Source organism: Strix uralensis, chromosome 20 (genome assembly GCF_047716275.1).
Source record: "Strix uralensis isolate ZFMK-TIS-50842 chromosome 20, bStrUra1, whole genome shotgun sequence".
NCBI classification, from domain to species: domain Eukaryota; kingdom Metazoa; phylum Chordata; class Aves; order Strigiformes; family Strigidae; genus Strix; species Strix uralensis.
Genome location: NC_133991.1, coordinates 12,087,756 through 12,114,920, shown reverse-complemented (window position 1 = coordinate 12,114,920; position 27,165 = coordinate 12,087,756). Strand labels below are relative to the sequence as shown.

The 27,165-nt window shown below is 42.3% G+C and overlaps 1 protein-coding gene across 1 annotated transcript; it reads right to left on the bottom strand.

Annotated features, from left to right (window-relative positions):
• Nucleotides 1–272: 272 nt before the first annotated feature.
• TADA2A (transcriptional adaptor 2A) lies at nucleotides 273–26,513 on the bottom strand. The gene is made up of 16 exons (XM_074890302.1): nucleotides 26,450–26,513; nucleotides 25,026–25,193; nucleotides 24,085–24,191; nucleotides 22,921–22,980; nucleotides 22,220–22,311; nucleotides 20,629–20,786; nucleotides 19,119–19,207; nucleotides 18,281–18,353; nucleotides 11,901–11,964; nucleotides 9,878–9,921; nucleotides 9,237–9,347; nucleotides 7,787–7,858; nucleotides 7,039–7,171; nucleotides 6,276–6,319; nucleotides 3,580–3,653; nucleotides 273–1,827 (listed from the first exon to the last, which is right to left on the bottom strand). Exons 2-16 carry the CDS (start codon nucleotides 25,048–25,050, stop codon nucleotides 1,642–1,644), a joined length of 1,332 nt encoding a protein of 443 aa, XP_074746403.1. The 5' UTR covers nucleotides 25,051–25,193; nucleotides 26,450–26,513; the 3' UTR covers nucleotides 273–1,641.
• Between the last annotated feature and the right edge of the window lie 652 nt (nucleotides 26,514–27,165).

Sequence of the window (27,165 nt, the reverse complement as noted above, 5' to 3'; positions counted from 1 at the left end):
ATTCCCAAGGATTTACAGCTTACTTTGTCCCCTCCCTTGGCATTCCCAGTCTATACAGTCTCAATTGCTACAGACTTTAATCTTCAACATGTGGTTTATTACTGCTGCTCTTCTTTAAATAGCGATATTTTCTAGGTAATTTAGTGGTCGCATCCATACAGCCACTGTTGGGCATTTATCTCTTCTCTCTCATGGCTGGAAGTTGATGGATACAGATACAGGCAGCTGCATGACCTTTACAGTCCCACTCGGAGTCCAGGAATGCGAATGGATGATTGTTTCAAGCCATTTTGATTTTATTATAAATCAAAATACTTCACATTCAGTGGCACCTCGGGTACACAGGATAATTACTCTGGGGAAAAAAAACCCAAATCTAATCCCCTTAAGTAGGTACTGGTATAGCTGTAGCTTAGTTGGGCTTTCCCACGAGATCCCCAACTGGAAAGCACCCACCATCCCACCTTCTTTGGCTGTTAGGTTACATATAGGACGTTATTTCAGCGTTACACGTTAGCAACGGAAGCTGTTTGATAAAGACTTTACTGTCTCGTGATCCACGCCAAGCTGCATCTGAAAAGAACCATCTCCATCACCTGGTTGTGTTTTCAAATACAAAGGTTTTGTTCTGAAGCCGCACGATGGATCCTCCGGTGTGACGTTGTGCGTGTGTGTGTGGCGACTTGTTGCACCTCATCGTTGCTTTGTTGGTCACCTGGGTAAGTCACCGCTGACATGGATAAGCTGAGAGTAAGGCCCCTCGAGCAGGAGGGCTGAAGTGTGTGCTCTGGGCAGTTTGTTGTGCTCTTTGCTTGTCATCTTTGTGAGAGAAGGTCGGGGCACGGAGCGTCTTTCTTTGTGTTCCGAAAGGCTGCTCTGGTTGTAACATCCAGCCTTTCCAACGAGCTGGAGCTCCGAAGACTTAAACTGAGGGATTATATAGAACTTGACTATCACAAATCCAGAGCAAGCAGATGAAGCTTATTGGTTTGTACAGTGCTCTCATGCTGTGATATGTGCTAATATCACATAAAAGTAACAACTGTTGAGGAGCTTCCCTGCAATGTCCTTTCCCATCCTTTATCACAATTAAGTTAAAAAGAGTGGACCACTGCAAACTCTATTTTTATACCCGCAGGCATGTGCTATCTCCTTTGAAAGCTGCCGCTGTTTTAGGAAGGAGTACAAGGGAGGGGACTGCGTTTCTATACCCCTATACTCGCACAAAGTCAAAGTGTCACTCTCGCTGCGTGCTGCTCTTCTGTCCTTATTCTGTGTCACTGTCAGCATAAAAGTACTGTGATTCCCTTTTTAGTTACAAGAGGTGTTAGAAATGAATGCCCATTCACATTTAAGTCTAGCTTAGATGGCATATGATTCTTCCCAGCGCTACATGGCAGCGTAATTCTGACAACAGCACTGTTAAACAGCAGAGTCAAAAGGAAACCAGACAAAGAAATGTCAGTATTCACACAATTTAACAAAGCTCCCTACTTGTTTTTACAAAAAAAAAGCCCCAAAAGATTTTAAACAAAAGGAAATGTCCTTCATTCAACACTGTTAAAATCTTTCAGCGCTGTCAAAGCGACTTCAAAGCTTCTCCACATCTGTCTGCTCCAGCCAAAGCGCCGATGTCTGTCCTCAGGCTTTCGTGATGTACCCTTCTCTGATAAGGAAGTCATAGATTTTCCTGGTTTTGTTCACATCGATCTTGATGAGTGCTCTAGCCTGAGCTAGTCTCAGGCCTCCTTGTTTGTTACACTCGTTCACTAAAGCAGCTTTATATTCTAAATAGGCTCCAGGGACCAACCTCACCATCTGACAGAGCTGGAAGACAAAAGGTGAAGTTAATAAACACTAACACTTGTCATGCTCTTTCATTCTGTGATCCCTGCTGGGGGAGTAACATTGTGGATATTTTTTCTGAAAACATTTTAAATGTGGGGTTTTTTTTTGCATGGGGGAGGCATACAGTAATTGCATTACGAGCTGTTTCGATCCACAGGTAGGGAGGGGAGCAGCTTGCTGGCTCCTGCATTCAAAAACATTCCTGCCTAAAAAACAAACTAGGAGGATGAAAGCAAGCTCTCAGCTCACAGGAGCGTAACTATGAGTGTGTCCTGTGTGGGCGTTGTTCTTTACAAACCAAGGGAAGTACACATGCCAAAGAGACTTGCAACCAGCAATTCAGCATGCAGGACCAGAGCCAGGGAGGGCATCTGTCTATTAATCCCCTGCAGACTAAGTCTTTAATACCTTTCTACAAAAGCAGCTATGCACACAACGTCTGCCCCCTCCGCAAGGCCAGGATGGCAACCGTGCAGGGAGGGCATGACGTGTTTGGAAGTTGGGGAGAAGAAATTGCTTTCAACAGCCCCTCTGCTCTGCTGTGAGGCTGCAATGCTCCTATTGAGCTTCCAAATACCAGCCGCCGTCGAGCTGGTGCGTTGTATTGCTCCCAGTGGAGGTACTGGCTGTCTCCTCCTTTTAATAAGGAAAAGCTTAATGATTGTTCCTCATTGATAGGAAATTGCAGAATTCAGAGGAACTCAGACTTTATGTCTCAGCTGACGAGGAAATCAGATTCCCCATATACACTAATGTCCTAGTCACAATTATTTATACGCTGAGTGGAGCCAGAAATGCCATGTTCCATGGTGAATCTGTGATCTGATTTTCAATGCTGCCATCTCCAGCGAAGGGGAAACAGTTTCCACACAGAGGGAGAAGTCTGAAATACATCTGCGTTTCACATACGCTGAACTCTGCCTTGTGGACAATCTAAGGACAGATTATGGCTTCTATTAAAAGATATATATATATATATATATATATATTTTATTTCAGTAGATTTCCAGTGTTGCCTCTCACTGAATTAGAGGACAGGCCTACACTGGGCTGCAGAAGCTGAGCCATGAATACAGGGCAGGTTCTGCGCTGCATTTGCATGGGACAACAACTCACGGCTTAAAGAAAGCCAGATTCCATTCTCTGCCACACGTGCATACAAAAAGCTTGGTATATGCTTTGTAAAGCAGAAATATGGAAAAATCATGAAAAGAACAATACACTGTTATGGGCCCCATGGTTCACATCAGTGTTACAGTGAAACACCAACCGTGACTGGTTGAGGTTTGGCTGTGAGATCTCTGTAATACAGCAAGAGCTCCGCTATTCAGGTTCAGTGATGTGTCCAGTGAAGCCCTTGATGAAATCCTCTACCAATTTTAAAACCAATGTTCATTAAGAAAAAATAACCCTTCTGCTCACCCCAGTCTCACAGCGGAGGAAGAGAGGATGTCATACTCTGGATGTTGCAATAGCTCATAATAGCACCTTGGCACACTCCACCTTTCTTTGCTAAATAAGCTAATTTGCTGCAGCCATGTTGTACGTACGGTATGGTAACTGAAATTAAGAAGCCAACTGGAAAACTTGAATGATTTTTGCGAGCAGGAAAGAGTAGTCAGGGCATAAAGCTGAGGTGATATTCACAGCACCTGAGACAGACGGTGTGAACACCCCTGCGCTGTGAAGATAAAAGTTTTACATAGATTCTCTTTCCATTCCTTTCCTCACCTCCTTCTCCTTCTCGTTCAGTTTCTCTGTCCCTGGGAGACCTGTGAGGTTCAGTGGTGGGGCACTCCGTCTACCTGCGGAGACAGGAAAGGAAAACGCTGAAAAACTCTGAGTGCTTTGGCCGTGGCTGTTCCTTAGGCGTGTTACCACAGAGGCAATTCAATCCTGTGATGTTAACCCAGTGTGATCCAAGTGCTTGTAGACAAGGTTATTCAGGGCTTAACACAAAAACTGCACTGATTTGATAAAAGGTATGATTTTGCAACTGGCAGAGTTAAACGCTGTGAACACCTGCATGAGGACTCTTACGCTGTTAACCCTGGCTCACTGGCTTTTAGGAGGAACTGGAGGACAATAGCTTTCTGTCAGCTGGCACTGGCTGTGGTTAAGCTGGGCTGTACCTCCTGACTAAACTGCCTCCTGCAGCCGGGGTCAGCGAGGTGGGTGCTGCGGGGAGGGTGTGCCCCGGGTGTGCGCAGCGCGCAGGACTCACTCCCAGCAGGTGTGACACCAGCGCCCTGCCAGGATGCCGAGATTGCTCATCGCTCTGATAGCAGCCAATTTCTCTGGCATTGCTGGCAACTTCAGGAGGCAGAGTTTTCTTTAAATGCCTTCAAATACGATGCAGATATTGTAAAGCAAATGCAGTTTGCGGATTTATTTTTGTCTGTTATGATAAATAATACTGAAAGAAATACCTATCACAAGGTAGTCTGATAGTTCTCACTTTTGCTATTGTTTGTGACTTTGCTGAACTTTAACTGGTGCAGCTTAAACTTTCACAAGGGCTGTCTACTTGCAGGTTTGTTTGGGTTTTTTTCTAATAGTATTTTTTTTTTAACTTCCAGAGCTCAGAACAAAGCTAGGGTTATTTATTTACATTTTTAGACAGCCTATTGCCCCTGTGCTGGGCGTTGCATATTTAGCACTGTCAAGAGATGGGTCTCTCTATCCCAGGACAGACTTCCCAAATTTGGCAAAGTGATGACTTCTTGGGACATGTGCAGCTCCATTTTCCCAAGGACTGTGCTGGCTGCTGCTCCAGACCCTGCCCTGTCCGGGTCCTGCTCTGGGACCGGGGATCTTTTCTCTCTCTCTTTCTCCTGGGCATCTGTAGGAAACAGATGGGAGTCTGGCTGGGTTTGGGGAGCCTGGTCAGAGAGAGAACTGAAGGACGAGAAAGAATGTGGAGTAGTGAGTGTCTGGTAGGTGTAGAGGAAGTTATTTCCCAGCACTGCTCCCTCTTTCTACAGCTTGGGACGAGTGTGCTACGATGAGACATGACAGAATTTGGTTTTACTCTTTTATAAACCTAGGAAATAACAAACACATGCAAACTACATTAAAGAAAACATATTAAGGCTGCAAAGTCAAATGTAGAAGTAAAGTTAAGCAACATTAATTTACCCTCTTGTATATTTAGTATGATGCAGCCTTTAATTATATAGACACGTGGCAGTTTTTCCACAGTATCCTTGCCTTGTTCAGTATGCAGGATGTTCGCTTAATTAGCAACTACATGGTATTTTGTTTGGGTTTTGTTCAACATGTGATACTGGTTGTAAACACTACATGCCATCTGAGTTCCACAGGCAAAACAATTCATGTTCTCTTGGGCTCTTCTCCTTCACGGGCCCCTGAATACTTCACAAAAAATTAACTTCATTCTTCATACCAGCCCTTCAGCTGGGGGGATACTGTCCCCATTTCATGGCCTCTGGATGCCCAGCCTGAGATACACAGTGCTATTTTCTCTCCAAAATACCAGATCTTAGTGATCACCAAATATGTTTAAAACATAGTGCATACTGCAATGACTAATTGCTTGGTATTCTGACCCAAATTTCCAAGGCTCCTGGCAGAAATGAGGAAGAACATATAGACTCAGTGTCCACCTCTGAGAAGTTTGGTTCAAGTGGTTATTAGCATCCACATAAAAACTGGATGTAGAGACAGAGCTTGAAGCCAGTTTTCCCTGGCAACATTTAACAGCCTTACAGTAAAACTTTACCCCAGTCTCATTCATTGCACGCCACCCTGTGACCTCAACAAATGAGGTGGAATTTTATAGAAGTCTTGTTCGGGAGGGCCTTGACTGACCCCTGAATCTATCCTTACTGGGCACTGAAAGAAGTAGGGGTCCTCTTGGTGGAAAAAAAACATAATTTGTGATTATAGAATTAAAGAATATAAAAGCATATTCATAGAAAAGGAAAACTGAAGTTGCATAGGCAACCTGTATCATCTCATTCTGTCACTCTGGAGTGCTTAATGCTGCAACTATTGCCTGCTTTTCAGGCAACTGTTTTCTGGTGCTCTGCCCTCCCAAATCTGCTTTCTGTTGGGTTCATGTTGCTATGGTATGTGCTGTACAGCCTCATTAAAAACCTGGCTGAGCTTTATCTTTTAAAGATAAAATTTTTTTCTCACGTGAAAATTCTTTTCTTTCCTGCCTTGTTAATGTAGCTTTAGGATGGGTTTTCCCCCTGCAGTCAGAAAAATATAGAAATTCAGAAAAAAATCCTACAGGATTTGTATGTGGAATGAGTTACAGATTGAGGTAATGTTGACTTAAGCAGTGTTTAACCATGAGGCTTGAGGACCGAGGCTTTAGCACTCAAGCAAGAAAGTCACTCTCCAGCAGCTGTCAGAACGTTCAGCAGGGTTTTTATCACAGACCATCACCTAACAGTTACCTGAATTTGAGGGAACTGGTACCGTGGGAGTCAGGCCGGAATCACTGAAAAGAAAGGAAATTTTCAAATTGCCTTCATGTTTTTTTTTAAGAATAACGGCATATATTAGCCCTGCAACTACTTTTTCCCCAACTTCTAATAATTATACAATTCAACTCGCATAACCCAGGCCCTGATCTCAAGTCAACAGGATTTCTAAATATTTAGCACTCCCAGATTGAAGACCATGTCTGAAACATGTCTAAAAAAAAAAAAAAAAGGGGGAGGGGGCAGGGGGTACAATAAAAAATGCAGTGGAGTCTGACTGGGGAAATTACAGATCATCTTCTCTGACCACGTGGCATACAGGATGCACTTCCTTTGCATTGCAGCTTGCTCCTTAAATCAAAGTGCTTGTGCAGGGTGACTACACATTAATAATGCTGCTGCATCTAAAATCATCTGAAACATTTCAAGTGTCATCTGTGCCCTCATTAATATCCATAAAGACCTCATTTCCCTTCATGACTTTATTAACAGCAGTTAAGTTCCTGTAATATGAAATACAGAAAACTGAGATTCTGCTCCCTTACTCGTTGCTTGCTTGTCTGCACTTCAACAAGCACTACTGTTATCCAGTTTCTTGCCCTTCTGAATTTTGCAGGCTGTTCCTACTGTAATTAACTGGGAATGCATTTGTTGTATCAGACAGAAAAACGTGTTTGGTGCCCCTCTGTGACTAAAGCATAGGAATGTCGAATGCACAGTCTTACTGTAACCGTACATATCAGCTTGTCGACTGAGCCACTGCTGGCAGGCGCTGCTGTCCTGGATGTACTGCAGGACTTCCGAAAGCATAGTGCGCTTCAGGCGTTCCTCGTCCCTCGTCTTCTTGAGGTGATCGTATGTTCTGGCACCTATGGCAAACAGATACCACGTTCTCACCAGCCACCTCGGTCAAAATTTGCAGACCAGTTTTTCTGCTTTAGGAAATAAGTGAGAAACTGTTCTCTAGCTCTGGACCAGACTCTGCTATTCTCCCTCATGACAACTACTTGGCATCAGAAGGTATTAGATTCCACCCTGCACCCCTCCCCCCATTAATTTCAGGCCAAAAGCAAACAAAAAAGGCTTCCATGATCCAATTCCAGGATAAAACAGGGCATTTCATTTATGTAGAGGTCTTGGGCCTCCCCCCAGATATCACACTTGTTGATAGCCAGTGAAAGTGTCCAGAGATAAAGCACTGGAGACCACTGTGCCATGACATATATTTTTTTTTCTGCATCTTTTGCAAAGTGGTCACTAAAGCAGAGCTCTGCTAGACAGCTTCCTCTAAGCTGATGGCTCAAACTAGCTTTAAAAAACCACAGCTGGACTGAAGCATTACTGCTAACGCCTTGTTCAGTTAAAGAGCCAGGCAAATGCATTTCAAAAATAAGTGTCTTTTTATTCAACACATCCTAAATGTAAAATCACCCTTCCACACCTTGATGAATGGGAATGGGCTGAATAACGCATCAGGTACTTACTACAGAAATTGGTGATTCCTGCAGCTCTGTATTCCTGTAGTCGCTTTATTTCCCTTCGCAGCTCAAATTCCACTGTTTTATCAAAAGAGTATCCAAAAAACAAATGTGGGTCAGCGGGGGAGGCAGTGAACTGCACTAGGAACACTGCTCGTTCTTAGCTGTCTACACAGTTCGGCTATGAAGTACACAGAACCACAGACAGGGTTAACCTCTCTGCACAAGTCTGTACCACATCTCAAACTCACTGTGTCCTCACGCTCCCTGATCACAGATTTAAGCTGGTTTCTAGCATTTGTGTGCTGAGAAAAGTGATTTTATCTCCATGCTTTGACACTTCTTTTGCCATACCCTGGGACAAGGCAAATAACAATCATGTAGGATTTCCAGGAGGCATTTCAATAGGTTTGAAAAACAACTCCATCCAGTCTCCTTATAGCACCTAATACTGTCTTTGAACTATGACTTTCATAACTGGGCCTTCCAAAATTTTTCCTTGCAGACAACTCTTTTCCTGCAGTCGCTAAGATTAAATACGCATGTTTCTTTTGCTCAGAGATATTTACTGTCTAGCTTTTATCAGCTGGCTTCCAGGCATTGCTTAGTTTTACAGTGAGCAAGTTTGCTTGTCTCAGATTTGCTTCCTCATACTACTCAGGAGATCTGTATAATGTGGGTACTTGACTGTCGGGTCAAGTTGAGGACTTCGCTGTCACTACAACAACAAAATGAGGTTCCTGGACTCACGCTCACATGTGGGACTCATGATTTTGCAGGATCATACTTTTGGTATTTCACACAGGGTGCCCTGAAAATACAGTCACAACTATTTAAATGCTTTGTTCCTTCTAATGAGCAACAATTTTCCCAGTTTAAGTCACAGAATTAAGCAGGATGTAATGACTCGTACTGGAATTTGACTAAATGCATGCTATGATTATGCATAAAGACTCGAGATGATTTGGTGATGGAACAATGCCTCTCCCTTCAAGGTAAGGGCCATAATGACAGCTGTACTATATAATTATGTACACATGTAATAGTTTAACATGCACCTTTCACAGAATTCACGATTCGCTGCCAGCTCCCAATCTCTCAATACAGACATAAATTTTAGGGATTTTGTTCTTTTAGTGATATAGAGTCCCAGTAAATGAATAGTGGTCTTTTGATAAGAAAATACTACTTCTAACACATGACCAGAATGTTCAGTCAACTGAGAAATCAAACAAAGAACTCAGACACAGTTTAATGGAAAAAAACAGTTGCTGCTCATTTAATGTATCAAACCACAAATGTTATTTGTTTTTCTGAGGTAGTCAGATTGGGGAGGAAGAGGAAAACAACCTCCTGCCCTCCAGGAGTGGTATATATTTAGGAAAGTTTGTAGATGATGCAACCCCTCATTATACCTACTGAAGAGCATACATGCTAAAATCCTCAAAATACTTACATGCGTGGCTTTCAATGAACTTATCATGCTCTACCGGTCCAAGAATTCGTGCAAATCGTCGCATTGTTTCATAAAGGTCCTGAACCTCCTTTGGATATCGTCTTTCCAAAACTAGAGGGGGGAAAAAAGTGACACACCTTATCACTCCTACTGCGGGAAGAAAATAAATTCACTGGAACCTGAAGTGACTACCAGTCTCTGTGAACTGCCCAAAGATCCACATTTGGTGCACTTCCTGGCCATTTTGGTGTCACAACTACAAACTGCTGAGTAAAAAGCAACAAAATTACACAGCCCTTAAAAGCATAAAGGATGATATTTAAATGTTATTTGATAATTTCTTGGAATAGCGAGATGCACTTAAAAGGCCTAGATTTCACCTTCACCCCCCTCCCTACTCAGTGGAGGCCGAAATGCTTCTGAAGAGCAATTCCGAGGCAGTAACTAAAACACTGAGCTGGGAGCAGTTAGAGTCAGCCAGTTGGAAACAGCTGGGGCAGGAAATCTGCTGGAATTCAGACCATCTGAATATGGTCCAGTATGAATAAACCACACTGGTGCACTGGAAACAGTGAACATGCAAAGTTTTGCTTCCCGAGTAGAGGCCACTTTAAAGTGAAACAGTTACACCTGATACTCACTCTGGAATTTTCTGAGGTTGATTAGGCCATGATCTCTTATAATTCTGTAATTGAGAGCAAAATGGTATTAATAAAAGGCATTAACTCTTGTACTACCTCATAAATAAAAAGGCTTCAGAAGAAACTTTTGATTTAGACCATCAGAAGGGTCTAAAACTAAACACGTATGAAATTTCCACAATCTTTGAGCTGGCTAGCTGAGAAACATGGTGTAGTGATGCAGCACAGCTTTAATCCGGGTAAATTTTGGGCAGCGGCGTACATGAGTCCAGCTCTGACAGCACTAAGTACAAAGGGAGCTACAATTGCTTTAAAGGTTTGAAATTGCTTCTTTAGGCACAGATTTCGCATCTGCAGTGTCTTATAACTTGCCCTTCCCAAACTGGAGGTAAAGGAATGTCTCATGAAGCATGATTTCCAGCTTCAGAGAGAGGCAAACGTCCTTCTACTAGAGCAAGGGTGAGAGATGGACTGTAAATTTCACCACTGGGCGCAGGATGAAAGAATTTTTCCATGGCAGCTTAGATTTTAAAAAGAGGAAAATGATTTAGGTAACTCGTAAGTTTGAAGTGCTCCTGACAGGATCAGGGAAATGAGCAGAGTAAAAAGGCAGGTAAGATATTTACAAGTGCATGACAGAGAATTTGTCACAGGTTTCAGCAGATGTGATGTGGTCATTGCTATGTGGCAATTTGATAAGCACCCAACTTCTCCAAAGGTAAGAGATACTACAAAGTTGGGCTCATCAAGGTCAGGTTGGAATTTGCTCTATAAAATCCATTACATTTTCTTTAGTATGTGTAAAAGAATATTCCTGTCCCATGTAGAGAAGCCTTTCTGAGACTGACATCAGCATTTTTATGTCATTTTCCAGATTTTTGTCCCATCCTGCTGGAGAAACTTTACAAAAACTGACACCTATTTGAGTTACATAACCGAGCCTTATGGCACTTTCTTTTAGTGTGACATGATTTATCATAATGGAAATTATACCACATAAATATTTTTATTTATGAATTATAAAGAACCAGGTCAATACGTATCAACTCTTACCTGTCATCCAGCAGAACTATGCTACATTATGAGGAGAAGGAACGGAGGAGTCTTACACCAAATTACTAATTCTTCCAGCAGGGAGTAATACAGCAAGATATAATTTTAAATATTGAACAAAGTATTTGAAAGTTATAATAAAACTGAATTTAATGAATAGATTGAGTCATTCTAGAAAGCTGTCAAATGAACTGAATAAATTATTCAAACTCATGTCAGCAATATAGTTATCTCCATTACACATTGTGGAAAACTAACTTATGGACCACTAAGAATGAAGAATAACGATGCAAGCATTTCTACAGAGAACGTGGGGGTCTAGCAATTAGTCACAGACTGGCAGCTTCTTTTTTTCCCTAAAGTAGAAAATGAATTATGTGCAGTCCATCGGCATTACAGAGGGAACAAAAAGAACAGAGATTTGCCTCTTTTTTCTGGTTCTTAGCCCTGGACCTGTGACCAGTTTCCCAGAGAGTATTTCAGTTTCTCATTCTGCAAAACGGCTACGTGATCTCCTAAGGCGTGCGAGAAGCTTTAGTTATTTATGTGTAACTGGATTTGGGATAGTAATATGAAGAGCACTGCGTACATGACTTTCACGCGCTAAAAAGGACTGGAAAATAGGCATTTCACAATTAATGACTTGTTTTGAGCGTTTAAAGGAGAGTTATGGTGTGTAGAGGTCCTTCGTCAACCATGTGTACTACTCAGTCTCAGGGTCTGTTAATCTGTGTTTTCTGGGCTGATACCGTTGCTAAAGCCACGTGCCTGATCTTAATCTGTGCGCAGCAGGAGAACCACACATCCAAGGTGAAGCCTGGGATGCAAATCTCATAGCAGAAGGTCTCCATGCATGGGGATTGTCTGGAAGGATGCTATAGGAAATCAATTATGATTAGTATTAGGACAACACTGGGGACCAAAACATGGTAATGAAGCAAAGGAACACAGTTATTGCTTGAAAACTCACTTTTTTCTTCTCTGTCTTTCCTTTAATCTGGAATGATAGATATCTACAACTGCAATCTTCAGAGCTGCAAAGTAATTAAAAAAAAAAGATTACAGAATACATAAGTAATCACTGTATTAGACCAATTTTCAAGCCTTTACATTCATGGTAGGTTGAAATGGTCACTCTGCTGTTTTAAAAATCCTGTGGCAATTTTACAGGGGCATAAATTCACCAGAGGCTAACCTTCTGCAGACTGTGTACATGCTACCTGTAGTAGCTTTCTCTTGCTTAGTCCTTACAAATACATTAGTGTCTGTAAATAATAAACCTGCATAGATCCCGAGAACTCTTTTCCTCTTCCTTCTTGGACAGTTTTACTATTAGCACTTATTTGTTCCCTCATGCTTGCAATTGTTAAGTATTCCTTCTCCTGAAAAGCAAATTTATCAGATTTAAGGACCTGAGGTATCATCTTTGGACGAAGGCTTCCTTGCACAGAACAAGGAACTCCAAAAAATAGAAAGACACAGTTCTGAACTGTGAAGATTCAAAGTAGCCTTTGCTAACAGTTCTTAAAAACATCTACAAGATTTTAGCTTGTTAACTTCTAAACTTATCTGTCTGCCAGAAGAACAAAGAGAATAGTTCATGACAATGCGAAGAGGCACAGGAAAAAGGTGTGCTCATTAGAAATCATATCCTTTTCAAAATCAAATCTGTCTGCAGTCTGCCTGATCCACTTGGAGATCCTTCAGCTTCTTTTTCCTGTAACCATTAGGTTAACAAACTTTTTTGGTAAATTCTTGAAAGAAAAGATAAGGAGACACCTATTACCTTCCTTTCCCTCATTTTGTTAAATAATGCAAAAACTCTAGGTCATTAAATAAGCGTAGAGTTGGCCGATTTCTTGCTTGGCTTTTTTTCCTTTACGTTAATCATTTCAATATGTTCTCAGAAAGAAGAGGCTTAAGACTTGGCAGTGGGTTTACGCTCTGTAAAGAAACAAAGCAAGAGCACTTCCCCCTTCAGCCCACCGTGCTGTGTGAACAGGGGTGGCCCAAGTGTGACAGAATCCACAATCCTCTCTCTGTAGTTACAGGAAAAGAGCAAAACTGATACTGGCAGTTTATTGATTGCACTCTCCGATAAATAATGAATAATGCAATTAAGAAAGAAGTGTGGTTATGTGTCTATTTTAAAATATATATTTATATGTAAACACCAGGAAGCCCCTATCCTCTAGGCAATTCATCTGTGCAGTCCTCTGGGTAATAAAATTTCTTATAAACAGGGACAGCTGAAGCCTAAAGGCTGTGTGTATTAGTTCAGGAGCCAACAGTTTTGACTTACACTTGCTGATCCTGTATTAGCGAAAAAATCTTCAATTTACACAAAACTGATTTGATGTTAATCTAGGAGTAAAAGATTACGTATGAAGACAGGAGTACAATATTCTTACTTCTTTTTGCAAATTTCTTGCAAAACCAGGTAGTTCAAGAATCATCATGTGTTTTCATAAATAGGTTTTTAAGTTTCCTAATTTAAGAACAAGCACAGGTAGCAAATTCTCCTTCTTGCTTAAATGTGGGGACAAGAAATTGGGAAACGCAGCAAGTTAAGCATGAATGAAATATATTACTAAGTGCTGGAATCGGTGCCAATTTATGGAAAATATTTTTATATTTTTAAACTCTCTGCAAGCTAAGCTAACATGTTATTTTCTGGGGTTTGTGTGGGCAGAACTTAATAAGTACATACAGAAATTGCATTGGGGAACCTCTATAAATATCACAAGTAATTATGCACCTATAACCATTGCTTTTTGATGCTTTCACCTGAGTGCATAATATTCTGAAAGAAATTATGATCAACTGGGGAGGGGAAGGAACATGCATGCGAACAAATGAAGGAAAAAAATGGAGCTTCTGCTTACAGAAAAATTAGTATTTGCTGCCACATGCACTTTTGGAGAGGCTTTTGTTTTTAATAGACATATTCACACAGGAACAGCCGATTACAAAATCTGGAATGCATGAATAACTCAGACTACTATACTGTTACATGCTGCATTGAAATGAGAAAAGAGATGCTGTACGAATGAAAATGATTTGCCTGTGCTTTTCCCCATGGATTATACTAGGGAGGCAGTTGTTTGTACTGGTAACTTAAGATAATCCAAGCTGACACTGTATTCAGAGTGCCCATTTTGGGAAATAATAGGTTCTTCGAGATAGTCAGAGTAGCTGGGAAGGATCCAGTGATAGGCAGAAATTCAAGGCTCCTTTCTTCATTCCAAAAAATCAAAATATTTTGGTTTCTCCAGAGTGTGTCCAAAACAGTTTCTTTGCTTTTCATTCCTCTTCAGCCTCATTTGGTCTGCAAAAACTTTTTTGAGCACTAATGAGTGAGACCTTTGTTTCATGCTAGCTAACCTGTTTGGCATGCAAGGCCCAAATAATGGGAAGAATGCAAACTAATCAAAGTAAACAGGCTGTGTATCCAGTGTGTGCCTTGGTTGGTACAAACTTAATGGCTACAATCCAACTTCACCCTCCCTAGAGGAAAGCAGGACCCTGGGCAAACAGAGTATCTGCCTTCGGAGCATGTCAGGAACCTCCACAGAAGAATAAACATCATGTAATATTTAGAAGGACATTGACTGCCTTGTATCTTATAAAATGAAATTTCACCACTGTACAGACAGAGTTGCAGTCTATTTCCACTCACTTCTAAACTTGCTGTTTCAGCAATTATTTTCCAGTGTTAGAAGTAAAAATCATTTACATGAGAAGGAAAGGGGAGAAAAAGCAGGGAAAAAGGATAAATTACTAAGGTTATAATTCAGTCTGATGAAAACTTGTAATCCATGAAATATTCAAGCACTCTGGGCTGAATCAGATTTGTAACTAGTTGTTTCTTTTGATCTGTCCATTATGTTTTTGTTTAACTGCAATATATATTTGCATGCACTTATTATATTGCAAGTACTGAATAAGAGTTAACAGTTCAAGAAGTTAACTGAAATATGAGAAATTTCATACAATTTCTACCATCTCACTAATATCAAGAAGTGACTGAACAATGCCTGTGACCTCCTGTGTGGCGGGAGGAGCTGGTGAGTCAGCAGGTCCAGGTTTCTGTGTTCCTCATAAAAGGCTGCCTGGGAGCCCTTCCACCTTGTATTAAATTGCACTCTTCTTTCTTGTGGGAATACTGAGAACTTGTTTAGAGCGACACAGGAAAATATAACAGGGAAAATGCAATGATATCAGGAAACAGAGGTCAAGCAGTTTAGAACCAGAACTTTTTATAAAGTGTTTTTTACAAAATTTTAAGAAAAACAGAGCAATGTGGAGGAAAGGGAAGAAGGGGTATTTCGTTCCAACGAAAGCATCAAACATTCCTGTGTTATGTGCAACCTAGACTTTGTAGCACTGATCTGTGACTTGTGAAAGAAAGAAAGAGAGACCATAGAAATTATTCTGGTCAGTGTGTTCTCAGGGTCTAGCCTGAGTAACTTTCCAAAAACGGAATATAAAAGTAGTTTTCAAAAACTAATCTTGAACCCAGTGAGGTTTAATGTATGTCAGGAAAACAAACTGAGGATTTTTTCACAAACCTGACACTTCATCTATGCTGCAAGACCCTACTTGGGTTTCTCTGGGCTGTAAAATATGTTAAAACCCTGTTTTATATCTTTACCTTTTAAAAAAAAAGTCTGCTGTTTGTCCAGCAAAAATGTGTCTCGAGCAGGTGCGGAAGCCAGCCCCAGGGCTGCTTTTCAAGGACATTTCTGTAAGATCCAGTGTAAGAAGTTTGCCAGTGGGCAGGGCTGGGGTAGAGAGGCAGGCTAGAGCCACTGCCTGGAAGTAGTGGGACAGGCACCCCGGGGAGAGATTAGGAGAAGCTGGGCCTCCAGGGCTGCCTCACCGCCTTCTCTCCTGTTAACTAGAAAGTACAAGGGTTTCTTAAGTCATCCAAATGCCTGTCCCGGCCTTTGGATCCAAACGTTGAGCCATTTTCTACCGTATGAAATCCTACAATAAGGTTGCAAAATATTCTCAAGCAAAGTCAGGATCTGAGATCTTTAAAACTGCAGGACGGGAAGGATGTAGCTCCTTCCTTTTCTGTATTAACTTGGAGAAGGGAAAGATTCAATTCCAAAGTTTTTTAGAAAATAGTTCTTTCTCTCCCCAGGATGCCTCATATAAAAGAAAAACAGCTGGCTAGACCCTGGGACTTCATTTTTTAGAGGCATTCTCTCTCACGTGGGCAGATCTCGGACAGTTGTGGGAAGGAATATGCCAGCTCCTGAGCTAAGAGTTTGAAAATGTAGTTGGTCACACTCCATAACCTCTGCCAAACAGTTTTCACAGGGCAAATGCCTGACATCCCATTCTAAATACTGAAGACAACTGAAGAATGGACTAGAGAACATCCAATGAAATTATCAGGCAAAAGATTTGACAGACAGAAGGAAGTATTTTTTCACACAACACATAATTAAATTGTAGAACTCCTAACTCAATTGTTGAACTCACTGCTACAGGATGTTATGGGGGCCGAGGTACAAATACAGACAGTTCTAACAGTAGCTAGCTAAGTTCATGGAGGACAGATCCTTTGGTCCAAATGGTCTGAACACAACCTATGGCTCAAGAAGTCTCTAAACTTTTCACTGCAGGAAATGTGGAAGATATGACAGGAAAAGTATCTGTCTATACTTGCCTTTTCTTACATTCTCCTCCCATGCGTCTGCTGTGGGGTACTAACAGGACACTGAGCTGGAGAGACCAAAGGGTCTGCCCTGCATAGCTTTATGATATTCTGAAGAGATGAGGAAAGCTGATTTTTGCATTCAGACTGACAACTTAAACTGGAGATATCTTAAATGGCTGAACTGTGCAGTGGGAGGGGGCACGTGTGAGGGGTACAGAAGACAGTACAAGTAAACCAGCTTGAATGAATATTAAGCTACCAATTAATGAACAGAACTAGGAGATTATTTTGCTTTTTCAGCTTACCAGGACTTAGAATAGGACATGGAAGCAAGAAAATATATCTTTTAATAGTAATAAACGGTAGAGAGATGACATGATGAATCCGTGACATGCCCACAAGCCAGTCCCCCTTTCAATAAACATTAAAAGGGAAGAGACTGACATACGATTCTCATAACTTTTTTTGAGCCAAGGGAGTTTGCATTCCTTAAAGCTCTGTGTACACTGCTAAATTTCAAACTGATTTTTTAAGTTTGGAAAGACTGTCTGTCTGTAACAGGATTTGTCTGTCTCCAAGGGATGCTAAGGCTTTAGCTTAGAACTGCCTGACATGGATGGGAGAATTCTGAAGCATAAACACAGTACTTTTAAACACTATATATACTTATAAATGTGGGGAAAAGTAGGGTCTTTTCTTCTCTATGGATTAAAATGCCATTTTAATAATTCCTGATATTTGGTATTCTTAAGGCAGCTATGTTCACAGAAACTCAGTAGCAGTAACTGGACTCATCAAACAACCATCCCCTTCACAATAAAAGAGTTGGCACATACAGCTAGTGCTACTGTAACTCAGGGTGCATATTTATTGCATGAAAAACCACACAACTTGGAGAGCAGAACAGCTTCAATGTGTTGCACATAATCTTAATCTACACACCTCCTTGCTGCCTGTATTAATACCTACCCTGATACCAGATTTCCTAAACTAACAGAGTTTAGAATAAGTGACAGATCTTCTAAGAAACTAGATATAGTAGGGGGAAGGGGTATCAGCAGTAGAGAAGAAAGTGTTCCTCTTTCTGCATCAGAAAAAAAGTTGTGCCTTGCTATGTGCTCACAAACATTCTGTAGATGGAAAGAATATCTTTCAGCCAGGGAGGAGAAGTAATATGGAGGAATTGATGTTTCTGTTTTTTAATAGGCCTGTAGGTCTATTAAAACAGTGGTTTTATTCACTGTTTATTCAAACAGTGATGTACTGCTCCCTCAAATTGCTATTTCAGATAATTTGCTTCTACTTAGCTAAACTTTCTCTAGAGTTTATACTGGATAAAACATTTGTGTCTTTCCTAAAGAGATGCCTACTACTGGTGGAGAATATTTGATTTCAGTCATGTTCTACTTTACAACTGGCTACATTTCAGTAGTGAGTGAAGTGCATTATTCTATACATAAATACCATTTGTACGGCAGTTGATTAAGAGCTTTTAAAAGACACTTGAAAGTAAGGACCATAGAAATGCCAGTGTTTAAATCCCAGCGCATGGAAGTGAGATCATTAAAAACGTATGTTCGCTTTTTAAAACTTGTGTAGAGAAAAAGAGTCCCAATGAAATGCTGTGTAGGCACTCTGAAACATTGTTTTCAGACAGTGTACAAAAATATGGGACTTACCATGCAAAATGTCTGAATCATCTTCTACAAAATCAATATCTCTCAAATCCCATTCAGCATAGTTGTCAAACTCCTGTTCAGAGGTGATTAATAAATTGTCACTAACTAGCACCAAAAAACTGGTATCTAGTTTCAGTACACATAGTACTGAAAAGAGAGATATTTATTCATACACAGTTGTACAAGGTTCCAACCTTGAGCAACATACATCACAGGGGAGCTTTCACTTTCACTAGGGAATGTATAATATGCACCCCCATGGCTGGAACTGGAGCAGGATGCTGCAATAGGATAATGAGAATTAATCAAGTAATCTCCCGCACTGTGGTTGTACAAAACCAAGCCCCTATATGGCTGAATTCATTACTTCATGTACAGGAGCTTGTTTTGCAACAGGAATTGGGGCCCTGGGCCCACAGCTAAAACCACTGAAAACAATGCAGGTCTTTCAAGCGATCTTTGGATCGGACTCGTATGTGCTTCTCTACGGCAAAAGAAACAGAAGCGTGCTGAAGCTGACCCCTTTTGCTGAGCATCTAATTCACAACATCTAGCCTGCTTACATAAGAGCATAAGGACTGGACATCTGGTGGTAGCAGCGTGCCTCACAGCCCGCGCACACAAAGCCGGGGACGCACAGCCTGCCTGCGAGCAGCTTTGTAGGCTTGCAGCGCCACCTCTGCAATTAAACCCTTGGATTAATCACTCTGCCCTGTCCTCTCTTCTAAGGGTTTTTACATGAGGAGTAAAGAGCTACAGGCAGGGGCAAACAAGTGTGCGTTCGCTGATCTTGCATTCGGCAGCAAATTTAAAATAATGGGAGAAGAGAGAGTCTTACCTCAACAAAGTCGGCTCTCGCTGGCATGTACCCAGCCATATCCCTGGAGAGCAAGGAATCAAAAGTAGGCCGTGGGGGATCATCAGCAGCTGAAAAAAATCAAGGTTTTTAGTTGTTGTGTAGCGCTTGGGGTCTTTTTTAAACGATCTGTAAATAGGTGTTTCTTTTGCAGGAAACCTGGGAATAATTCATTGAAGAAAAGCACCCTTACTGGGCTTTTATTCAGCATTATATTCAGAAAAACACCCAAGTTCATCCAGAGAAAAATGCAGTAATCTGAGATCTTCACAGTATTCTCAAACACAGAAATTCAAGGTTAATAGTTATAAAATGTAAACTCTACATTTCAGAGCTCAGCATCCCCCCAGTGAACCTCTGCAGATCACTCAGTCTCAGTGTGCAAGTTCTTTTAGTTAATAGCAACAGTGGTGTTAAATCTGCCATCTTCTGGGTGCCATTTACAGAGCGCTGCAATTAAAGCTATACAACTCTGAATTTTTACAGCGCTTCCCAACTGAGGAGCTCGGTGTTTTACAGACAATAATGGACCGAGGCTCACAACACACTTGTGAAGGAGCTAAGCATTTTAAGTCCCATGCTACAGATAAAGCAAGATGAGGCACAGAGAATTTGTCTTGGCCCAGGTCACATAAAAAAAATCAATGACAGCCAGGGACAGAACCAAAATTGTCCAGTTCCCACGGCTTTAGCTCTAACCACTTTATTGTGAAATTGAAACCTCCAGATACCAAGCAATCTTTTTACCCAGCCATTCTGGGGAGCTTTATAATGGAACAGCTGCTAGACCGGGGGAATTCTAAAGATGTTAAATTTAAGGAAAACTGAAAATTTGTTAAATTGCTGAAATTTAACATACACTTCTTAAAAGACAGTTTTAAAGATAGAGGTGTGAAATCCGCATAGTTTAAAGGGAATGATTTTATCACAAATCACATCAGCAGTCAGGCCCAGTACACAGTGGATAATCAGATGAAATGTTTTAAAGATAGAAAACCCTTCTCGGTTAACATTGCTACGCAGGGTCTGGACAAGAAATGGAACCAGCCCAGCATCAGGGTGAGAACTCACACTGGTATTTGCCCTGAAGGCCACGCTGTTGTATCATGCCACATGTGAAGTGGCTTTGAGGTAGTTTGTCCTTTAAACGAACACGTGCAGCCAGGCTTTTGCTGTGGTGATTTCTGTGAGTGACCATTTCCACTGGCTGTGCAGGAACTTCTGGTTTTGAGAACCTGATCACTCCATTCCCTCCCTTTTCCCACTGAACTGGCAGTCTTGTCTATTTGATACACCAATGATTTAATGTGAAAAAAACCCTACTACTATAGTTATTCAAGTCAGCCATCAGAACAAGCTCTCCTTCTGGGAATGAAAGCAAACTGCATGCGTGGTGCTTGCCCTTCTCCAAAGGCTGCTCATTCCAGTTTTGGAAGAGCAGAGACCTTGCGGGGAAGCTCCCTGCGGGTGCTGGCGGGCAGGGGATACTCACGGTGGAAAGGAATGGCTGTTTCGTTGTGCTGCGCCTCCTCCGCCTGCTTCAGGTTCAGTAACGTAGATGCAAACAAGGGATTGTTGATAAAGTGTTTCATATAATGTTTCTCACACTCCTCCTTGGATTTGGTACACATCTGGTTGGCTACGTCCTGCCTGAAGTGGGAAGAGGGGGAGGCTTAATATGAAGAACACAGAAATGTTGAGGGTTTTTTCTTTCTCTAGTGGGAAAAGATAGTTTTGGACAAGCAATTGATTGTGTCTTGTGCAGAGAACTGCTCTGCAATGATGTCTGAATTCACATTTTGTGTACTAACACTGAGCCAATACTTACTGTTTGGTACAGTGCTGGGGAGCACTTTTTTGGTGGTCGTGAGTAATGCAATTCACTGTCTTTACATGAGAAGCTCCCTGGCTGATGTAATGCACTAAATCTTTTATATGCTTGAAATTTAGTATTGTTATTTGAGAGCTTTTTATACATTTTACTAACTCCAGGTAATGGTAAATTCTAAGTCCACAACTGCATTCTTCTTCTAAAGTTTCTCTTGAAATTTTAGTGGTTTCCTCTTTCGTGTAGTGATGTTAAACAGGTTTTTTTTTAAATACCAAAATGGTTGTACAAAACACAGTCTAGAAATCTCTGCCAAACCTTCTTGGAAAAGTGGTTGACTAGAAATACGAAGCATTTTGTCTTAATGAAACGGCCGTGTAGGTTGAGGACTTAAAAAAAATTTTAAAAATCCACCATCAGCAGCAATCATTTTAATTTCTATTAAACTAAGAATTGGATACAAGGGATTCCAGGAAAAAAAGTCAGTTTTCCCTTTATTTGGTAGAGGCTGAAAAATGCCAAGTGTTTAAGGAAAAAGTTAACATTACTTGTATTGCTAAGTAGGACAAAGTGTACTAGACAGCATACTTGCAGAACATAAGACTGAAAACTGGTTGCAGTTAATTACGACAGCAATGTACACATAAGAACTCATAGTTCTGTTTCAGTGAAGTCTGGAGCTCCATACTTTTAATACAGCTATTTTTTCATGAAGGAGAAGAGAGATAAGTCATGGCTACAGATCTCCTTTATTTACAGATGCATAAAACTCCTGTAGCAACTACAGAAATGAACAGAACATGTAAAAATAATAAGATTTTTCCAGTGCTCTATCCTAAATATGACAGAGAAGCAGGAAACCTCCAAAAATAACAATACCTAACTAGTCAACTGTAAGCAAACTGAACCCACACAAGATAAGAAATTCTGTAGTTGGTTTTTACAGAGGAGTAATCTGAGGCACAGAAAATGTTTTTGAGCTCCTTTGAAACCTGGTGACTTTAATGAGAACTCAGGGAACTTTGTACTTTGCTGGAGGTGCCCTGCATCTCACAAGAAGCCTTTAAGAACCCTCATATATCTAACAGCAGATCTGAAAACAGAATCTGCTACCCCAGTCTTCCACTTTAGCTGCTAAATTAGTGTCTCACCCACAATCAATCAACTGAATATTCTGATGTATTCAACAGTAAGATCAAGTGAAACAAAAACTACCCATCATTCACTGAAGTTGGCTGAACCACTAAATTCTCACCAGTTTCCAAATCCACAGTCCATCACAGCTTCCAGGAGAGCCATTTCCTCTTGAGCTGTCCAGTTAGGATCCAAGACAGGGAAATCAGAAGTCTGGAGAAGGAAAACAGCAAATCAAACTGCTGTGATCCTCTGTTATAATCCACCACATGAAGAGCAAAGAAGTTCTAAACTACAGGACAACATAGTATATAATACCAGTAGTTTTAAACTCGTACTGTGTCCCATGAAAGCTGATCAAATAGTTGTTGGATTATTTAGGTCATTGGGTCATCCACTACAGTAAAAGCTTACAGATCTTCTGAATATACTGTTACATTTTGAATCTACCATCAATAATGCAACAATGTTATGCTATGAAACACAATAAAAATTACTGAAGACTTTAAAAATGATTAATTTGGGAGAAGAAAGAACAAGAATAGAGAAACAGGAGTTGATTCACATGGTTAAAGAACTGGAAGTCTAGTGAGATGCATTGTGCTATCTAGGCACAGCAAAAAACCTATTCCATTATGTTCCAGGTGGATATTTTCCTTTGCTCTCAAGAAAGACTCTTCCTTTTTTTCGTCGTTCTAAACCTCTGAATCAAAGAATTGTATCACTTAACTTTTCAATGTAATATTAGTAAGCAAAGGTCTAACTCCTTGGAAGTTATGAAAGCTCAAGATTAGGGAGGTGTTATCTAAAAGGAATATTTACCATTATCTCGTAAGTGTGATCACTCTGATGTTTCTTGTATTCAAATCCTCGTGTGAAACACTGTGGAACAAAAGATTAGCATTACGTTAGTCTCTTACTTCTGCCCTGAAAACATTTTAACTGGTCTCTTTTTTTCCTTTTATTCTCTGACCACTGGGTATCCCAAACTGACCACCTGATATGCTGAAAAAGATACTAAACTTTTCTAATTTCATTTTAGAAAAAACATAAAATGGTAGAAAAATCTTGGTTAAAATTGTGTTAAATCTGTCTTTGTATCTTACTTGTCTTTTGCACCAAGACATAACTCCTGTGGACCAACATACTTTTTTAGGTATTTCTGGCAAAGACAGGCAGGTGAAAGAAGCTTGATGGTATGTTTTAAAGTGGATCGTTCCAGGAAGAGAGCACAGAGCATTTCTTAAATATTGAAAACACAGTTTCCATTCAACCTTGGTTTTCTGTTTAAAAAACACCAGCATGGTTTGCAGCTATTTGCAACAGTTAAATTTCTGGGTTTTTAAGTACAGGTAAATGAACAAAAATATACCCAATATACAAAATACGGGTTTGTGTATTTTGTACATATCTGAGCACAAGGGTAAGCTCCTTCTTCAGTTTTAGAGGTTATTGCCATTTTTTAATCATGAATAATGCAGATTTATTTATTTAATGATTAAAACTAGCAGTACTTCCTGTGGTTATCAGATCACACATAATTTTTAAAGAACTGTATCTGGTCACAAACAATTATTGTCAGTATTGCAAACTTTCCCCAAACTTTCTTTTCCATTTGGGAGGAAAAAAACGTGTTGTGACAGGGAAAGGGTGTTTCTTGATGGCTTTTCTCTTCCACGCCATAAAAAATGACAGAAACAATCTCTCTCTAGACATGCAGCAGCACGCTCTGTTACAGTCAGGCTGACTGCATGTCTTTAGGTAGCTTTGGCTGCCTTCACGAAAATCTCCTGCAGCTGCTCATGCCTCAGTTCTTCAGCCTCCAACATTTTCTTTGTCATTTCCCTGTCCCTGAGCAAATAAGTGTGTTGATACAAGTTTACAGAGACCAGTTATTAATGCATTTATGGAACAGCTTGGCACCGGACAGGCCTTTGATGACTTTCTCAAAGAAATTAATGCCTTTGCTTTTCTCCTTGCACTTACCTGCAAACACAGGAGGAAGGGAGGAGGCCCACACTCAGCACACTTAACATAGGGCTCCGTGAGGTACGAAGAGCAACCTCGGCATGGAGGCTTATCAAAAGGGTCATCTGTGAAGCCAAAAGTAAAATCTCATGCAACACAAACAAGGCACTGGTTTTGCAATCACCTAAATTCACTTGTGCCCAGTAATTTTAAGTGAACTCAGTTGTATAAAACCTCTTTCCTACTGCAGCTTCTCCAAATATCTGTTAGAAGTTCTTGGTTCAGCTGGAGCTGCAAGAGAGACGTTGGCACTGCATCCCCGCTAGACCTGATACCCTGAGGGCCAAACCTAAACCTGTGCAGCAACTCAAAGGACAATCTTCTCTGTAGCAGCCTCCTGGTACAACTCAGCAGTGATGCCAGGAGCTGCGCTAGCTGGCTGATTTGATCCAGTGCCCACGCTTGGGTTCTGCTCTGAAGACCAGACCCAAGGCCTTATTTGTGGAGAATACTGCGCAGAGAGCTGCAGTCTCCCATCCACCTACCTCAAATCAGACTCGTAAAGGGTATTTGCTCTGGTTGCAAAGGCATCAACAAGATTGCTCTGTAACCCGTCCAAACCTCGGACTGCTCAGATTGCTGAACGAGGAATGAAACACTGCTCTGCAAGTTTTTCTTATTTTGTTCATTGCGAAGCAGTCAAAAGAAACAGACTGTCAAGTTATAAGCCATATTTTTCCATGAAAATGAATTTAAACTAGCCCAACTATAAAAAGCAGACAGAAAAAGGACCCAAATTCCCACTGAACCATTCATGTACTCACGCTCTTGAGAATTTGATCAAAGAAGTGACCCTGTGGACCAAATATTGCTAGTTTTCTGTCTCTCTCCCCTAGATGGCCACTAATGTCTTTAAAACAACGGCAAATATTTTCCAAATGCCATCTTATGGTACTTACTACTGAAGGAGGCCAGGCGCTCCATTCCTCTCCCTCGGTGGTGTTCTTGCTCCTCTGAGTAAAACCTGTAGCATAAGCCTTGCCCCAACCAGTATGTCCCAAAAGGGTATTCTCTCCCTGCGGACGTCTCTGACGCAGCCCTTGCAGAGAAGATCCTCCCAGAGCGTCCTGAACGGAAAAGCAAAAGGGCTGTCAGCAGCTTCGTAACAGGGACCATTTGACATGGCTGACAGTCTGTTTTCTGCGTATGAGAAGAAACTAAATGCAGAGAGACAGGATACAGCGCAAGAAGAGATGTGATGGGGATATAAACCAATCCTGAACCGAGGCTTTCAGCGGGAACATATGTGCTGAACATAGCGTTATGAACAATTGTGCAAGAAAGTGTTTTGCATCTCCAAGAAGAACCAGAAAGAGAGCAAACAGGTTAGAGGTGGCATGGACACAGCAGTGCAAAAATCTACCATGCTGAACTCAACTACATTTTCAGTGTTGACTGTATGGCAGCTCCTACGAGCAGGCCTGATTCACCAGCACCTGTACAGTGAGGTTCTACACCGCTGTCCACCATCAGGGAATTGAGTTGCTTTCCACTGTGGGATCTCTAACATGTTGCATTTTTACAGGGTATTTTTGCTGGGAATGGCTCAGGCTTCTCACTTATTGAAATTCATGTTTCTATTTCTAGACTTTTCTCCTCCATGCACCACGTGAGGAGGCATGGTCCTGTGTCCAGGGACAGCACTGAAGCTGTGCAGCCCCCCCACGCAGATGGCAGCTGTTTGAGCCCCGGCTACACATCCTGCACCTCTGCTTGGATCCTCAGACAACCACGAGCAACTTCCAGGCTGGACTTTTTACCCTGTGACCATGACACTGCACAGCCACTGCTGGGCACTCACTTCACTCTATGACTGGCGAACCACTCTAGCCCCGTTTACAAGGCTGCTTGAACCCGCGCACCACTGACCCGCTGGAGCGGTGCCAGCACCAAGCACAGCAGCACAGGCTGTTCCTGCGACAGCCCCATGCACTGCCCACTCCCCAAACCCCACTCCCCCAACCTCCACTCCCCCATATCCCACTCCCCAATCCCCACTCCCCCATATCCCACTCCACAATCCTCATCCCCCCAGCCCTGGCGGATCCTTCTCCCCATCACCGCCAGGCGGCGCGCTCCCTCCCGCCAGGCCACGCCCCCTAAGAGGCTCCGCCCCGCCCCCCCCCCGCGAGGCCGCTGTGGGGAGCGCGCGCTCCCGGCAGCCCGTGTTCCCCACCCCCCACCCCTCCCTGGACACCGCCCTCCCCTCTTCCCCCGCCCCGGCTCGGCTCCTCCCCGCTCTGGTACGGTCCCGAGTTCTCCCCGCCTCGTTCCTCACGGGCCGGGACCGGGGCAGCGCACGGGCCGCGCCGCCGCCTCTCACCTCCCGCCGGGGCGGCGGATTAAGGCCCCCGCGCGCCACGGCCTCCCGCGGCCGCGCCGTGCGCGTGCGCCTCTGCGTGTGTGCGTGCGCGCGCCCCCGCCCGGGCCGCTCCCGCCCCGCCCCTTGGCGGCGGCTGTGGGCGCGAATCCGCGCTGGGCGGGGGGGGATGTTCCACGGGACAGCGGCGAGGCCACGAAGCTCTGCGGGACGTGTGGGGTGTCCCCCGTCTCCCATCCGCCCCACAGCTGACGCTGGGGTGTTGCGTTCGGTTACCCGTCGCGTCGCGGCTGCACGGCGCGGTGCGTAATGGCGGGGCCTCAGCTCTCCCCTCGGCTCTCCCTCAGCTCTCCCTCAGCGGCAGCGCACAGACACCGGCGGGAGTTGAAACTCCCTTCCCTGGCAGTTAATACATCAGCTTTCAGGTGGTTCCTGCCAATGAAATAATCATTTTGGGTTCATCCTTTTAAGTTTCTGGGGTAGTGAAGGCAAATATCGACTGTCACTTGGCGAAGGGCTCTCCAGTCCCCTCACCATCCTGCCTGTCCGCCATGTTCGCTGTCGATGGCCTTGTGAACCAGGTGCACGTGTGGGCTGGGGCTCGTTGGGAACATCCAGTCGGAAGGATTTGAATAGGGCTCAACCAGTCTTGTGTTGCAGAAAACCCTAAAGCTTGGGAATGCTTTAGCTAGTTGCTTTGTTTAAAATAGTAATTTGTT